The following is an 18,930-nucleotide window of genomic DNA, read 5'->3' as shown; positions in this document are numbered from 1 at the left end:
GCATACTTATATACTATATCTGTAACGACCCAAAATCTCACATGTCGTGATGACGCCTATCGCAATACTAGGTAAGCCGACAATCACAATTAAACACGCATCTTTGAGTTTAAAACATAATGAAATAAGCTTAATAGTGAAAATCTCACAATAACTGATAAAAAATACCGCAACTCAATACAAATTCCACAAAATCTGGGTGTCACCGAGTACATGAGCATCTAAGTGACAACATAGTCTGATTGCTAAACACCGTCTAGAAAGATAGAATAGTACAAATAACTGAAAAGAAGGAGAATCATGGTCTGCGGATGCCAAGGCAGCTACCTCAATAGTCTCTGAATAGCTAAAGCTCCAAAGCTAGCAAACGTTGTTCCCAGAAGTACTTGAATCTGCACACGAAGTGCAGAGTGTAGTATGAGTATAATTGACCCAATGAACTCAATAAGTAACAAGACTAACCTTGGGTTGAAATCAGTGACGAGCTCAACTGATACAGTCCGATTACATATTTTTAAACAGTACAGATATGACAGGAAAAAATGACAATAATATCTTAGAGAAACTCATAATCTGTTGGTACATAGTATAGGAATGTAGACATGCTTTCAAGTTTAACATTTAAGCTCAATACAGACAATATATGCCAAGTGTGACTGATATCAAGAATATTATATCTCCGTATCTACATGTCAATGTGCATATCACATGTGATGCAACACAATGAAAACCTCACATACTCACACTCTCAGAGTACTCAATCTGACTGTCTCAATTGTCGCTCATCACGCTCAGTCACTCACAACTATACGGTACATGCGCTCACTACTGGTATATCAGATTCTAGAGGGGCGGATCCTACCCAAGCACTAATATAAAGCCAATACGGCCTGCTACAACATGCATCCTGATCCCATAACAATATATAAAGCCCATAGGGCCTGCTACGACAATATATATATATAAAGCAAAGAAGGTCTGCTGCGATGTGTAGCCTGATCCACCAATCTCACTCACAATACGGCTCTCAGGCCCCAACTCGGTCATCAATCTCTCCAGTCTCTAGTATGTGTGTCACCTCAACACCAACCACATAACACGTAATTTAGGGGTTCATACCCTCAAAATCAAGTTTAGAAGTGTTACGTACCTCAAAACAAGCAAATTTCTACTCCAACAAGCTCTTACCTTGCGAATCGGCCTCCGGACGACTCAAATCTAGCCACAAACAACTCAATGCAATCAACACGGGATATAGAAATCTATTCCATATGAATAAGCTAAGTTCTTTAACAAAAGTCAAAAAGTCAACTTAAAAAGTCAACCCAGGCCCACGCCTCAGAATCCAACAAAAGTTACAAAATTCGAACACCCATTCAACCACGAGTCCAATCATACCAAAATTATCAAATTCCGACACCAAATCGTCACTCAAATCCCCAAATCTTACTCTCAAATCCCTAGTTCAAAATTCCCAAAATTGCACCTTAAAAACACATAAACTAGGTGGGAAATTCAATGGTTATTTAATATTAATGAATAAAAATGATCAAAAGTGACTTACCTCTTGAAATATAGTGAAATCTCCCTCAAAATATTGCCTTAATCCGAGCTCCCAATGTCCAAAAATGAATAAAACCTCGGAATCCCTAGAATATATACACTGCCCAGGCATTTCGCACCTCCGAAGCCAAGGGTCGAACCTGCAATTCCGTTTTTGCGGAGAAAACGTCGCTTCTGCGAAGCCCAATAAACACCTGACCTTGCTCACATACGGTCCCCCCCCCCTTCGCACATATGCTTCCTAAAAGCCTTCCCTCTTTTCGCACATGCGCACACCTAGCCGCTTCTGTGGCTCCGCACTAGCGGCCAATCCCTCAGCAGGTGCAGTGACACCAGACCTGAAGCACTTCAGCATATCACCTAAGAAAAATTTGATCCGTTAATCATCCGAAATCCACCCGATCCCCCTGGGACCTCAACCAAACATACCAACAAGTCCTAAAATACGACACAAACTTAGTCGAGGCCTTAAATCACATCAAACAACATCAAAAACACGAATCGCACCCCGAATCAAGCCTAATGAAACTAATGAATTTCCAACTTCTACTATCGATGACGAAACCTATCAAATCAACTCTGATTGACCTCAAATTTTGCACATAGGTCATAATTGACACAATAGACCTATTCCAACTTTCGGAACCAAAATCTGAGTCAGGTAACCACAAGGTCAACTCTCGGTCAAACTTCTCAACTCTCCAAACTTCAATTTTTCCAACTTTCGCCAATTCAAGCCAAGATCATCTACGGACCTCCAAATAAATATCTGGATACACTCCGAAGTCTAAAATTACCCTACGGAGCTATCGGAACCATCAAAACTCCATTCCATAGTCATTTATTCATAAGTCAACATCCGATTAACTCTTTCAACTTAAGCTTTCAACCTTGGGACTAAGTATCTCAATTCATTCAGAAATATCCCGGGAACCAAACCGACCACCCCTAAAAGTCACATAACAACAAGTGAGAATATAATAAGCAATAAATGGGGGAACGAGGCTATAATACTTAAAACGACCGCCCGGGTTGTTACATTCTCCCTCTCTTAAATAAATGTTCGTCCTCGAACGGGTCTAGAATCATACTTGGAGTCTCAAATAGGAGTGGATATCTGCTTCGCATCTCCCGCTCAGTCTCCCAAGTAGCTTCCTCAACTGGCTGACCTCTCCACTGCACCTTCACTGAAGCAATGTTCTTTGACCTCAACTTTTGAACCTGCCGATCCAAAATGGCCACTGGATCCATATCATAAGTCAGATCCCCATCTAACTAAACCGTGTTGAACTCCAAAACAGGAGACAGATCGCCAAAATACTTCCGGAGCATGGAAACATGAAACACTAGATGAACACAAGATAGACTAGACCGCAATGCAAGCCTGTAAACCACATCTCCAATCCTCTCAAGCACCTCAAACGGGCCATTATACCGAGGTCTCAACTTGCCCTTCTTACCGAACCTCATAACACTTTTCATGGTGAAACTCTGAGCAATACCTTCTCTCCCACCATGTAAGCAACATCACGAACCTTTCGATCGGCGTAACACTTCTGTCTAGACTGTGTCGTGCGAAGCCGATCTTGAATCAACTTAACATTGTCCAAAGCATCATGAACCAAGTCAGCACCCAATAGCCTAGCCTCACCTGTCTCAAACCAACCAACCGGAGACCGATACCGTATCCTATACAAAGCCTCATACAGAGCCATCTGAATACTCGATTGGTAGATATTGTTATAGGAAAACTTTGAAGCGGTAGAAACTGATCCCAAGAGCCCCCAAAATCCATGACACAAGTGCATATCATATCCACAATCACCCAAATAACATCAAACTTCCTCAAAGTCCATGGAAGCCCAACTACAAAGTCTATGGTGATACACTCCCACTTCCACTCCGAAATCTGAAGCCTCTAAAGTAATCTGCCCGGCCTCTGATGCCCGTACTTCACCTGTTGACAATTTAGGCACCAAGCTACAAATCCCACTATATCTTTCTTCATCCTCCTCCAATAATAGTGCTACCTCAAGTCCTGATACATCTTTGTGGCACCCGAATGAATGGAATACCACGAACTGTGTGCCTCCTCAAGAATCAACTCATGTAGCCCATCTACATTGGGCACACAAATCCGACCCTGCATCCGCAACACCCCATCATCCCCAATAGAAACCTCCTTGGCATCACCGTGTTGAAACCTGTACTTAAGGGCAAGCAAATAGGGGTCATCATATTGACGCTCTCTGATGCGATCATATAAGGAAGACCGAGAAACCACACAAACTAAAACCCTACTAGGCTCCGAAACATCTAACCTCACGAACTGACTGGCCAAGCCCTGAACATCTGATGCAAGTGGCCTCTTACCAACAGGAATAAATGCAAGGCTACCCATACTCACTGCCTTTCTACTCAAGGAATCAACCATCATATTGGCCTTCCCGGGATGATACAAAATGGTAATATCATAGTACTTTAGCAGCTCCAACCATCTCCGCTACCTCAAATTTAGATCCTTTTGCTTGAACAAGCATTGTAGACTCCGATGATCTGTAAATATCTCACAAGATACACCGTAGAGATAATGCCTCCAAATCTTCAATGCATAAACGATGGCTGCCAACTCCAAATCATGACCAGGGTAGTTCTTCTCATGAGGCTTCAACTAGCGTGAAGCATAAGCAATCACTCTAACCTCCTACATTAAGAGAAACCCAATATGAATCTGAGAAGCATCACATTACACTGTATAGAAACCCGATGCTGAAGGCAAAACTAGAACTAGAGATGTGGTCAAGGCAGTCTTGAGCTTCTAAAAGCTCTCCTCACACTCATTCGACCACCTGAATGGAGCACCCTTCTAGGTCAACCTAGTCAAAGGCACCGCAATGGACGAGAAACCCTCTACGAAGCGACGATAATATCCGGCCAAGTCGAGAAAACACTAAATCTCAGTAGCTAAAGACGGTCTGGGCCAACTCTAAACTGCCTCTATCTTCTTTGGATCTAGCTTAATCCCCTCACTGGACACCACATGACCCAAGAACGCCACAGAACTAAGCCAAAACTCACACTTGGAGAACTTGGCATAAATTTTCTCCTCTCTCAACCTCTGTAGTACAATCCTTAGATGTTATGCATGCTCCTCTTGGCTACGTGAGTACACCAGGATATCATCAATAAATACTATGACAAACAAATCAAGAAATGGATAGAATACACTTTTCATTAGATACAAGAATGTTGCTGGGGTGTTGGTAAGCCCAAAAGACATCACAAAGAACTCATAAAGACCATAGCGACTCCTAAATGCCGTCTTCAGAATATCCGAGTCTCGAATCTTCAACTGGTGATACCCAGACCTCAAATCAATCTTAGAGAACACCCTTGCTCCCTGAAGTTGGTCAAATAAATCATTAATGTGCGACAAAGGATACTCGTTCTTAATTGTAACTTTGTTCAACTACCTATAGTCGATGCACATATGCATAGTACCATCATTCTTCTTCACAAAAAGAACCGGTGTACCTTAAGGTGATACATTAGGCCTAATGAACCCCTTATCAAGAAGCTCCTGAAGATGCTCTTTCAATTCCTTCAACTCTATTGGTGCCATACAATACAGAGGAATAGAAAAGGGCTGAGTGGCCGGCACCAAGTCAATACCAAAATCAATATCCTTTTCGAGTGGCATGCCCGACAGATCTGCAGGAAACACATTCGGAAAGTCTCGCACTACCAGAACAGAATCAATAAATGGAGTATCAGCACCAACATCCCTCACAAAAGCCAAATATGGCAAACACCCCTTCCCAACCATCCATTGGGCCTTCAGATATGAAATCACCCTACTGGAACATAGTATAGAGAACCTCTCCGCTCGATCCTAGGTAACCCCGGAATAGCATGACATGGAGACAACCAATTCATACCTAGAATCACATCGAATCAGCCATACTAAGCAATATGAGATCATCTCTAGTCTCCAATCCTCCAATAGTCACCACACACGACAGAGACGCATGTTCCACAATAATAGAATCACCCACCGGTGTAGATCCATGAATAGGTAAAACTAAGGACTCACGGGGCATATCCATATAAAGAGCAAAATATGATGATACATACGAATAACTGGAACCAGGGTCAAATAATATAGAAGCATCCCTGTGGCATACTGAGACAATATATGTGATCACTGCGTCTGAAGCAACAACCTCTGGCCTGGCAGGGAAAGTATATCATCGAGCCTAACCGCCACCTGATCGACCTTCCCCTCTAGGGCGACCTATAACTGCCTGAACCCCACCCCGAGCTGGCTGAGCGGGTGGTGAAGTAACTGGTGCAGAAGTCATAGCCTAACCCTTCTACTAAACTGGACCTCCCAAGAGATGGGGACAATACCTCCTCACATGTCCAAACTTCTCACACTCGTAGCTACTCTGATCTGTCAATGGTGGTGGGAACTGAATCAGGCCCTGAGAACCAGAATAAATACTAGAATAACTTGGCACGGATGAACCCTGAACTGATAGAGCACGAGATGAGCTCTGACCTGGGAGGGAACTAAGAGATAACTAACCCGGGCGCGCACTGTATGAACCATGGCTAGCGGATGCACCACGATGAACCGGACAATCCATCTAAGCGGGCCTATAATGAAGACCCTTATTGTGGTGGGGCTGACCCTAGAAGAAACACCGGTGAAACCACCCTAACCACGAGGCCTCTTGGACTCTCTCTCCTCATGCACCTGACTACGGACCAGCTCTAGCTTCCGAGCAATATCAACCACCTCGTCGAATCTAGCACCTGATACATTCTCTCGAGTTATAACAAAGCGCAGTCCATAGTTGAGGCCATCGATGAACTTTCTAATCCTCTCCCTCTCTGTGGGAATGAACTAGATCACGTGACAAGCCAACTATGAAAATCTCATCTCGTACTGGGTCACGGACATACCCTCCTGGCGTGGCTGCTCAAACTACCTACGCAACTTATCCCTGCAGGTCGGTGGCACAAACTTCTCCAATAAGAGGACAGAGAACTCATGCCATTAAAGTGTTGCAGCATCGGCTGGCCTGCTCCGCTCATAGGCCTCCCACCATCTGAAGGTTGCCCCCGATAGCTGAAAATTAGTAAATGAGACCCCACTAGTCTCCAGAATACCCTCGTGCGAAGAATCTACTAACACATATCCAAGAAATCCTGAGCATCCTCTAACTCAGCCCCTCTGAATGATGGAGGCTTGAGCCTCTCTAACCTCTCTAGTCTCTTCTGCTCCTCATCACTCATAATGAGACCCACCTGGGCCTGAGCAATTACATCCGACTGGGCTAGTAGCACTCCCGGTGTCAGAAGTCCCCACACCACCTGCTCTGGAGTATGGACGACAGGAGTCTGAGCACCTCCCCCGGCCTGAGAAGTGGCTGACGCGATTGGAACTGAAACCGCCTGAGCAAGGCTATTACAACCATTCAATATCTGGGCCAGAGCCTCCTGAAGTCCTGGAATCACAATGGGCACAGCTGGTGCCTGAACTGGCCCAGCCGACTCAACTACGTCTGGGATCTGCTCCTGAGATGGATCAATTGGTGGGTCTACAAGTGCTGCTCTAATTGATGTACGAGCTGCACCTTGGCCTCTACCGCACTCCCAACCTCTAGTGGCCCTAGCTGGTGGTACTGGTGGCAACCCGCCCAATCCGGTAGCACATGTACTCACCTTTGTGAAAGAATAGAATAACAAATGTTTAGTTTCTGGAATCAACAAATTCGCACGACAAGAATACAAGAAAGTGAAGTTTTCCTAGTAGTTTGGCAGCCTCTCGAAGATAAGTACAGACGTCTCCATACCGATCCGCCACTCTACTAAACCTGCTCATGACTCGTGAAACCTATGTAACCTAGGCTCTGATACCAACTTGTCACGACCCAAAATCTCACATGTCGTGATGACACCTATCGCAATACTATGCAAGCCATCAATCATAATTAACCACACATATTTGAGTTTAAAACATAATAAAATAAGCTTAATGGTAAAAATCTCACAATAACTAATAAAAAGTACAGCAACTCAATACAAATTCCCAAAAATCTAAGTATCACTGAGTACATGAGTATCTAAGTGCAAATATAGTCTGACTGCTAAACACTGTCTAGAAAGATAAAACAGTACAAATAACTGAAAAGAAGGAGAATCAAGGTCTGCGGATGCCAAGGCAGCTACCTCAATAGTCTCTGAACAGGTAAAGCTCCAAAGCTAGTAACCATCGTGCCCCGAAGTACCTGGATCTGCACATGAAGTGTAGAGTGTAGTATGAGTACAACTGACCCTATATAGTCAATAAGTAACAAGACTAACCTTGGGCTGAAAGTAGTGACGAGCTCAACCGATATAGTCTAAATATATATTTTTAAACAGTATAGATATAACTGGAAAAGATGACAATAATATCTCAGAGAAACTCATAATTTGTTGGTACACAGTATAGGAATGTAGACATGCTTTCAACTTTAACAGTTAGGCTCAATACAGACAAAAATATGCCAAGTGTGACTAATATGAGGAATATTACATCTCTACATCTACATGTCAATGTGCATGTCACATGTGATGTAACACAATGAAAACCTCACGTACTCACACTATTAGAGTACTTATTCTGACTATCTCAATTCTCGCTCATCACACTCAGTCACTCACCACTGTACGGTACCTGCGCTCACTACTGGTATGTCAGACTCCGTAGGGGCGGATCCTGCCCAAGCGCTAATTTAAAGCCAATATGACATGCTGCGGTCTGCAGATCAGTTGTGCGGTCGCATAGTGCAGCGCAGAATCTTCCTACAAAGTTGTCTCATGCTGGTTCTGCGACGGATGTGCAGCCCACGAAACGATAATGCAGTCGCATAATTGACCGCAAAATGACCTCCAAAATTGGTCCAAGTTTTGTTTCACTCTGCGGCCGATCTGCTGTCTGCGAAGAGGTTCTGCAGTCGCATAGTGGACTGCAGAAACGCCATGTTCTGCAAAACTTTTCCTTCAACTCCCTGACGTACTGTACAACCCAAAGTCCTCACAAACATTAGCCTACCTCGGTACCACGAAACCTCGGGTTTTAGTAAAATATTACGGGGCCTTACAAATCCCTAGTCCAAAATTCTACCTTAAAACATATAAACTAGGTGGGAAATTCAATGGGTATTCAATATTAATGAATAAAAATGATCAAAAGTGACTTATCTCTTGAAATCTAGTGAAATCCCCCTCACAAATCGCATTAACCCAAGCTCCCAAAGTCTAAAAAAGAATAAAATCTCGGAACCCTTCAAATATATACACTGCCTAGGCATTTCGCACCTGCGAAGCCAGGGGTCGCACCTGCGATCCCACTTTTACGGAGAAAACATCACTTCTACGAAGCCCACTAAACACCTAACCTCGCTCACCTCCCCCCCTTCGCACCTGCAGGACCGCATCTGCGAACAACCCATCGCTTCTACTATCCAAGCCACACTGCCCAGCTCCGCTTCGGCGGAACACTTTGTGCAGGAGCGCTCCGCTTCTGCGAATATTCCTCTGCACATGCGCTTCGCAGCAGCCTTCCCCCTTTTCGCACCTGCATGCGCACACCTAGCCGGTCCTGTAGCTCCACACCTGCAGCCAATCCCTCAGCAGGTGCAATGACATCAACTAAGCCAAATTTGATCCGTTAACCATCCGAAATCCACCCGAGCCACCCGGGGACCTCAACCAAGCATACCAACAAGTCCTAAAACACGATACGAACTTAGTCGAGACCACAGATTACATCAAACAACATCAAAAATATGAATCGCACCCCAATTCAAGCCTACTGAAACTGATGAATTTCCAACTTTTACAATGAATGCCGAAACCTATCAAATCAACTCTGATTGAGCTCAAATTTTGCACACAAGTCATAATTGGCACAACGGACCTATTCCAACTTCTGAAAGCAAAATATGAGTCTTGTAACCACAAGGTCAACTCTCGGTCAAACTTCTCAACTCTCCAAACCTCTATTTTTCCAACTTTTACCAATTCAAGCCATAATTATCTACGGACCTCCAAATCAATATCCGTACACACTCCTAAGTCCAAAATCACCTTACGGAGCTATCGAAACCATTAAAATGCCAGTCCGGAGTCATTTACTCATAAGTCAACATCTGGTTAACTCTTTTAACTTAGGCTTCCAACCTTGGGACTAAGTTTCCTAACTCATTCCGAAATATCCTCGGAACCAAACCGTCCACCCCAGCAAGTCACATAACAACAAGTGAGCACAAAATAAGTAATAAATAGGGGAACGGGGCTATAATACTCAAAACGACCGGTCAGGTTGTTATAATATTAGTATCATCTTTTACTGATAACAAACACACACACAAACCAATATAATTCTATTCTCACATAGTATACTGATATAGCATGGTGATATACTATATCAGTATCATATTTAACTGATAAAAAATAAACACACAACCCAGTACAATTCTATACTCACATAGTATACTGATATAGCATCCCAATATACTATATAGGTATCACATAGTCTTTTACTTCAAAAAATGCAGACGAACCTTTTTGGGCATGATTTATTAACCCGAGAGTGCTGCTCATATTACTGCTTTCAAATTGTGCAAAATCTGATGAAATTGTAGCAACATCGAAACTGGAGGTGCTTGCAGCTATAGTATTTTTAACAAACGACACACATAGTGGGAGTGTTGTCATCCCTGCACTTGATTGTTTTTAATTTCATGTAAACACTAACTCTCATATTGCTGCAAATTGTAATTGGCGGATATCCTTGAGCAATAGCATACTGAATAACTATTGTGTTACTGTCCTTTTGTAGTTGCTTTGCAATCTCTTTAAGAAGTTGTTCAAATTTTCAATAGGTCTTTATTAGAATTGCATCAACATAAAAGTTTATGAAATTATGGTTATTATCCCATTCTCCACTATATTGTAGCAAAATTGGTATATTTTCTATGATTATACAGATTCTGAAGTTATAACTACTTTTATGTCCAAAATCGAATCTCGACAGTGCAAATTTCAATAGTGTTAATGTCAAATACTGAATTTCAACAGAAGATTTTTCGAACACAAATCAGATGTTATGATTCAGATCTCCAGATCTTCAAACCGAGAACATAATTTTTAGATAAAAATTCAAAAGTTTGAGCGCTAAACTTATGTAATTTACGAAATCAAAATCTGAACAACACGATGCAAATTTGAGCATCAAAAGTTTCAGCATCTTCGAATGTCAAATCAGCTGCTATGATTCGAACAGATTGATACTTGTGCAAAATTTAAGGAGAAAAAGTCTAATTTTAAAATCAAATCAGCATCTTCGCTATATTTTTCACGCTTGCGGTCTTCAAATCAGGCTGGCGATCTTCAAATATTCAATAACGATTTTGTGATGTTGGTGGAATCTCAATTTATTTGTGCTAATATTTGTGAAATTCTGCCAAATTTGAGCAACGTTTCCAGTTTTGTAGGTAGGGCATTAGCGTGGGTAGTTATTTTGATTTACTTGTTTGTTTATTAAATAGGTAGGAGATTATAATTATTTAATGGGAATAATTCTTTTATGGGTAGAACAGGGTAAATATTTTAACTTTTATAGGTACTCCTGTCTTTTTCCCTTTTTTAGGTTTCAGCCTTGTTGGGACAAACTGTTTGGCCTTTCGTTGCTTGCGCCTAGGGGTGTCAATGGTTTGGTTAGGTCGGTTATTTTATAAAATTTGTGCCACATCAATTTTTCGGTTATTCTATTATGTATAACTAAAATTAAGCTTTTCAAAATCGTCCTGATCATGTTTGTTTCTCTTCGGTATCGGTATCGGTACAGTTCGGTTAATTTTTTGATTTTTTTAAAAAGTCACTAGTAAAAGTAAAATGCAATAACATGCATACTTTTAGAGGACTTAGCAAAATTCTCTAGACATTTTACTTTTCAAAGGGTGATGAATTAAGAAAACATGAAAAATGGCTAGAGTTAGATCCATTAAGTATTCTACAATAGCGTAAAAAAAACTAAGCAAAAATAAAGAAAATATAAAGAACATGGGTGAAAAGATATTAACCAAACTCAGACTCAAGAATAAATTTTATAGAAGATTAAATATTCTCAAAAATAAATAAATCTAAATCATACGAAAGAAAACATATTCATTGTAGTTTGCTACTCGTAATCGCTAGAATACCTTGTGTCTTGCTAGTGAATATGCTAAAAATAATTTAGTTTCAATAGGAATAGCATAATAGGTTTGAGAATTAGGATTTTGAATTTTAATTACTTGTTGGCTTATAACCGTTTTCATAATTCCAAGTCCAAAGGAAAACTTTAATGCATTATTATTTTTAAACTTAATATATAAATATATTTTCCACATGTAAATTTATTCGGTACGGTACGGTTCGGTATTTTTTTGCCTTATTTTCATCAAATTAAAAATTTACCCTAATTATCGATACAGTTATAGATTTATATAAAACTTATGATTTTATTAAAAGAAACCAAAAAATCGATTCGATATAATATGATTCGGTCGGTTTTTATATATCTTTTGACACTCTAATTGCGCCTGTGATTTATTACCAGATGATAAGAAAAGAAAGTACGAAAGAATAGTAAACGACACACAAAGTAAACTTACAATCATTAAACTGTAACACTAAAAGGGATTGTTGTTTTTTATACGTTTTTTTGTTTTTGGTGGGTTCCAGGGAGGCGGGGGAAAGAATGGGTTCAATTGGAAGAATTGAACAATCTAGTAAGAAACCAACTTCATCAACCACCAACGTACTTCACTTATTCAATGAGCTTCTAAGATGCTGCAATAAATAGCTAACTACACTGATTGATATTAGTTTGATTCCATTTGGGGCAGGGGACCAAGGTGGGGATCGAGAAGGATGGAGGGTGGGGCAGAGAAAAAAAGATAAGGCTAAATATATTTGCTGTCTTGAAATGGGCCATCATAACTAATCAATAATCATACCTGTCCTCATTCATAAATAGACAAATATACATTGAAAAGAAAATCAGGCATTACCGGCCATCTCCAGAATGTTAAACAAGCAACTATTTCCTCTGCTTTTCATTTGCATCGTGGTGTCTGTGGCTTCGATCACGGCCACAGCCACCAACACAGCAGCAGCTACAGCTGCCGATGCAACGGTCACGTGCAACACGGTGTATGATAGCCTGGAACCATGTCTTGGCTACGTGTTAGGTGGCGCAAGTGTGCCGCCAGAGTGCTGCAGTGGACTTAAATCTCTCCTCAGTGCTGCACGTACCCGCATGGACCGCCAGAGCGCTTGCCAATGCGTGAAGACCGTGGCGTCAAGCGCTACTGGAGATCAAATTAGCCGTGCTGCTAGTATCCCTGGAATATGTAAGGCCAAGGTTCCTTTCAAGATTAGTGCAAATGTTGATTGCTCAAAGATCAAGTAAGAGACTATTTGTGAGTGGAATAATATGTTGAATTCAATCGATCTAGCCGTTGTGTTTACCTGTTTTGTCAAGAGTTACTCAGTGGCTGTTGTACAATGAGATTATTTTCATTGATGTCCCTTTCTTTCCGAGACGCTATTGCTGCCCTATATTATTTTCTTATAGCTAGCACACTATAATGTTGCTTTTTCCGATGATCTATAGAATTAAATAAACTCGAGTAATCTCACATTTTATAGAATTCTGTTGGATACTTCAGAAATTAATCAAATTGACATTTGATAACTGATTCTTTCTATTTTGGACTGTATTCTCAACCAAAGCAGAATTCTTTCCCACAGGACTCTAATAACAGGGCATTCCACAAATAAATGGTCTCTGAATTCATAACGAGTCTTGTAAAACACAGATAAGCCTGTCAACAGTTAAAAGCCTATCTTGAAGTTGTAGCCACAGAGTAAATCTAGCTTTAGGTCTGGTTTCATTCCCAAACATTAAACAATTCCATACAACTCTGCTATTATTGCCAATAAACTGCAGATATATCGGTCTAATTAAGCTCTATACTTCTCTAACCGTGATTTGCACTTATTGTAGTACGTTCTAGCAGAGTGAAGTTTGAGTTGTTGCTAATCTTTTTTGTTCTTTATTTTTTAGTAGTTTTTTGTGTATATTGGGCTATCAGTTAGATTAATACGGAGTACTAAATTAGCAAGCATGCTGTATAGGGTAAAATATGATATGACACGTGCCTGACTAAAAGGACACGTGAAAACCCAAGATGGGATGGTTGAGGACCGAACGCAGTCACTGCACTTGTCACCGAAACGGATAACGTTCATAAAAGTGTATTAAATGCTATGCGTCCGGTAGCATTTACTAAGGAATATTCTACAGAATTAAGAGTGACGGTCCGTTACAGAGAATTTGGCATTTATACTCAACGTTACATCTTTATCAATGACCCTCATAATTGACATTAAAGGAGGGCCTGATCCTAGGATCTTTTTTCCCTAGGCATAGCTATAAATAGTGCCCTTAGTTACCATTGTAAGGGATACGAATTTTCTGGCAAACACATATACTATATTCTATACAAAGTTTTGTACAATTTTACTTTCTTGCTTTTAATTCTCATAATTACTGTGTTCAGAAACCTTATTTACAGAATCATCATCTTTGCCATTTCATCTACATTCTAAGGCTAAGTATTGTGCATTTCTCCAATTATTATATTATTTCATGATCAAATTAGTTCACTTGTTTAGAAATCACGTATAAATTCAACTGTGTCATTTTTCGGATAAACAGTTTGGCACCCACCGTGGAGCCTAGACAGTCGTGCAATTAAATTGATCCTTGCCTTTTTACTAACATTTTTTTACTACTTTGTCTAAGAATAAAAATCGCAAAAAATGGCAGATAACACTGTTAATGATGCACGCAACCCTGAAATTCGAGAGGATGAGCCTCATTTCGAGGACTCGATCAGTGACACCCGCAATGAGGGGAATGACGCCACATCGGTGCATGACTGACGGTACCCTCGACAGGTTCGGGAAACAACCCCCGATGATGATAACGAGGAACAAGTAGCAGATGTTGTGAGGATCCTGCAAGAGCAACAAGCAATCATTCTAGGCCATCTCACGCGGCGGGATCAAGTTATAACGGAACTAAAGCAGGCGATATCAAGTGCTTCGAATAATGCAAACAAGTGCGACTCGGTTCCTCCTGTTGTTCCCGCAGACGAAATGACGCAGAGAGTCGACAACAACACTCCCAGAGGTGAAGTTGGCTCTGATGGGGCTGGGGGGAGCAGATCAGGTCTTAACAACGAGAACGACTCATTTAAGGATGAGCTTTTACGGTTCATGAGGGAAGTAAACGCCCACATGGATCAAATCCCGGGTACACCACTAGTATTGAAAGGCCTGAACTCGAAGAAGTGTCTTCAATTACCGTACAAGCCAAGTGCGGCACTGGAACTAATCCTGAAGCATTTCAAAATGCATGAAGTTCCAAAGTATGATGGAACTTCAGACCCGCAGGAACATATTATAACCTACACAACGACGGTGAAAGGAAATGGTCGAGATCCTCATGAAATTGAATCGGTGTTGCTAAATAAATTCGGCGAAACTCTCACGAGGGGAGCCTTAACGTGGTATTCATTACTTCCCGAGCATTCCATAGATTCTTTTGAAATGCTAGCGGATTCTTTCAGTAAAGCTCATGCCGGGGCCAGAAAGGTGCAAGCCCAGAAGGCCGACATATTCAGAATCGCACAAGGAGAATCAGAATTATTACGAGAGTTTGTTACCCGATTCCGGAAAGAAAGAATGTTGCTCTCGTCCGTCCCGGATGAATGGTCAGCTGAAGCATTCACCAAAGGATTGAATCCGAGAAGTTTAGATGCTTCCCGGAAGCTGAAGGAGAGCTGCTTGAGTTTCAAGAAACAACCTAGGCAGATGTTCACAACCGGTACGAGTCGAAGATAAGGATCGAAGATGACCAGGTCGTATTTACATCATCGGCCAAAGGACGGGAGAAGACGAGAGAAAAATCAAAGGATGACTATGACGCGGATAGGCAGACTGAGAGGGGTCGATTTTTGCCCTATGAGCGTACCGAAGGCCGTGGTAGAAATGTCCGAGCAGCAACCAAGTTCACAGTTAACAGAGGGACTGATCGTGGTCGAAACAATAGATCATTTCAAGGAAAAAAAAACGTCGGGGTCTCGAGATCTTTCTTACCCCAGGTTATCAGAATATAATTTCAACGTCAGTGTATTGGAACTAGTGTCAACCATGAGGAACATTAAAGAAGCACGATTCCCGAGACCTATGAGGTCTGAATCCAGCTAGAGGGATCCCAATTTATGGTGTGAATACCCCGGGACGAACGGTTACCAGACAGGGGACTGTCGATATCTTCGAGAGGAGGTGGCAACGCTATTGAATAATGGTCATCTCCGATAATTCTTGAGTGATCGAGCTAAGAAAAATTACGGTCGCAACAGAGACAATGCAAAATCCTCGAAAGCAGTAGAGGAAACCCCACGCCAAATGATCAACATGATCTTTGGGGGGGGGAACGAGATTAAGGGGGTCGCCTTTTAGGCGGCAAAGAAGACTAAAGTATCGATAACTCATATCAAAAGTCTCCGAGAGGACGATATCACTTTCACAGAGGAAGATGCAGACGGATTGCTGTTACCACACAATGACATATTGGTAATCTCTTTAAATGTGTTAGATTTTAAAATTAAGCGTGTTCTAGTGGATCCAGTAAGTTTGGCTAATATCATACAATGGAAAGTATTGGAACAAGCTAAACTCACTAGAAGCATTATTCTGGCGACTAAACTCCTCGTTGGATTCAACCTTGCGAGCGTGACGACCCGGGGGGAGATCTTGTTGCTCACAGATGCTGAAGGAGTAATGAAAATAACTCTCTTCGAAGTAGTGGATGGTGATATGGGATACAACATCATCTTAGGAAGGTCGGTTACATGAGATGAAAGTTGTACCTTCCACGTATCACCAACTGCTGAAGTTTCCAATGCCCGAAGGAATCAAGTAGATAAGAGGTGATCAACCGGCATCAAGGGAGATGAATGCAATCTCAGTTTCCAGTAGCAAAGGTAAGGATCGCACGACATAGCAATTATAGGAACTGGCGCCTACTCCCGAGTTAGGAGAGGTTATTCCAGAGGCAGAATCGTCAGAACAATATCAGGTGCCGAGATATTTCCAAGTTCCGAAAGAAATGGACGCAACGAAATCCACGGCAGAGGAACTAGAGGAAGTTTAATTATTCGAAGAATTCTTAGAAAGAAAATTTCACTTGGGAACAGGACTGCACCCCGAGATCAGGTCGGGTTTTATTGAATTCCTTAAAATTAATGCTGATTGTTTTTGCATGATCGCACGAGGATATGACAGGTATCCCGATGGAAATAGCCGTGCACAAGATAAGTCTGGATCCCAACATACCACCGGTACGACAGAAGAAGCGCCCTATTGCGGAGGCCAGGAATAAATTCGTCAAAGTAGAGGTAACCCGCTTGCTTAAAATCGGTTCTGTCAGAGATGTAAGATATCCAGACTGGCTAGCCAATGTAGTAGTAGTTCCTAAGAAGAACAATAAATTTCATATGTGTGTAGATTATAAAGATCTTAATAAGGTGTTCCCGAAATATTCGTTTCCATTGCCAAATATCGATCAAATGATTGATGCCACGACCGACCACGAACTGATGAGTTTCCTTGATGCTTATTCTGGGTACAACCAAATTAAGATGAACCCGGAAGATCATAAAAAGACTTCATTTATAGCAAATTTCGATACATATTGTTGCAATGTAATGCCTTTCGGGTTGAAAAACGCCGGAGCCACTTATCAACGGCTCGTAAATAAGATATTTGAAAAGCAAATAGGAAAAACCATGGAAGTATATATCGACGATATGCTCATTAAGTCTTTGAATGCAGGTGACCACCTTAAGAATTTGCAAGAAATAATCGATATCCTGAGGAAGCATAACATGAAACTTAACCAGTGCGCATTCAGGGTCAGCTCCAGTAAGTTCCTGGGGTTTCTGATCTCACAAAGAGGAATTAAGGTAAACCCCGACAAAATCAAGGCCATAGACGATATCACGGATCAATTATCAAATGTGAAGGAAGTCCAAACACTGACAGGAAGGTTAGCAGCTTTGAGCAGGTTCATTTCCCGGTCGTCGAAAAAGTGTCATCACTTCTTTACATTGCTATAAAAGAAGAACAATTTTGAATGGACCTGAAGAAGTACTTATCAAGCCCTTAATTGCTCTCGAAACGAAAAGAAGGCGAAACATTGCTAGTCTACCTCGCGGCTTCAGAAGTTGCGGTAAGTGCAGTTTTAGTTTGGGAGGACGAAGGTACGCAGTTTTGTATTTATTACGTTAGCAAAATTTTAACGGGAGCAGAAACTCGCTACCCACATTTGGAAAAACTGACCTTAGCTCTCGTAGTCATCGCTCAGAAGCTGATGCCCTATTTCCAATGCCACCCAATAGATGTGGTGACTACTTTCCCTTTGCGGAACATCCTTCATAAACCCGAACTCTCGGGCAGATTGGCAAAATGGGCCATCAAAATGAGTGAATTCGACATAGAATATAAACTGAGGACTGTAATTAAGTCACAAGTCTTGGATGACTTCGTGGCCAATTTTAGTTCAGGATTGCTACCTTTGGCAACCAAGGAGGCAGTCATGATGTCGGAATCGACATCAGGGGTTTGGACCTTATTCACGGATGGGGCCTCGAACGTAAAAGGGTTCGGGCTCGGAATAGTTTTAATCACGCCTTCGGGGGAAACCTTAAGGAAATCTATCAGAACAATTCCTTTAACTAACAATGAAGCAGAGTATGAAGCTTGGATTGCAGGGCTCGAATTGGCCCGGGGACTTGATTCTGAGGTTATCGAAATCAAATGCGACTCACAGCTAGTGGTAAATCAGGTTTATGGGATCTTTGATACCAAAGAGGAACGTATGTAGCAATACGTGATAAAGGTCCAGTCTCTTTTGGCATGATTCCGTGAATGGTCAATCACTCATATCCCAAGAGAGAATAATGCAGAAGCGGATGCATTAGTGAACTTAGGTTCATCGACGGAAATAAGGGGATCGGATTTCGGATGGTACAACTGATGAGTTCAGTCCTTGATACGGATGGTTACTATGAAGTGAATTCGGCTAGTCTTGTCTGGGATTGGAGAAACGATATAATCAACTACCTCGAACATAGAAAGTTGCAAGACGATCCCAAAGTGTCACAAGCGTTACGCACCAAAGCTGCATATTAT

General features: G+C 41.6%; 1 protein-coding gene across 1 annotated transcript; it reads left to right on the top strand.

The window, feature by feature from the left end:
* Positions 1-12,688: 12,688 nt before the first annotated feature.
* LOC104090436 (non-specific lipid-transfer protein 1-like) lies at positions 12,689-13,075 on the top strand. Its single transcript, XM_009595531.4, has one exon. It carries the CDS (start codon positions 12,689-12,691, stop codon positions 13,073-13,075), a length of 387 nt encoding a protein of 128 aa, XP_009593826.1.
* Positions 13,076-18,930: the final 5,855 nt, after the last annotated feature.

This window comes from Nicotiana tomentosiformis, chromosome 8 (assembly GCF_000390325.3).
Source record: "Nicotiana tomentosiformis chromosome 8, ASM39032v3, whole genome shotgun sequence".
Taxonomy (NCBI): Eukaryota; Viridiplantae; Streptophyta; class Magnoliopsida; order Solanales; family Solanaceae; genus Nicotiana; species Nicotiana tomentosiformis.
The sequence above is the reverse complement of the archived record's forward strand: the minus strand, read 5'-3'. Positions and strand labels throughout refer to the sequence as shown.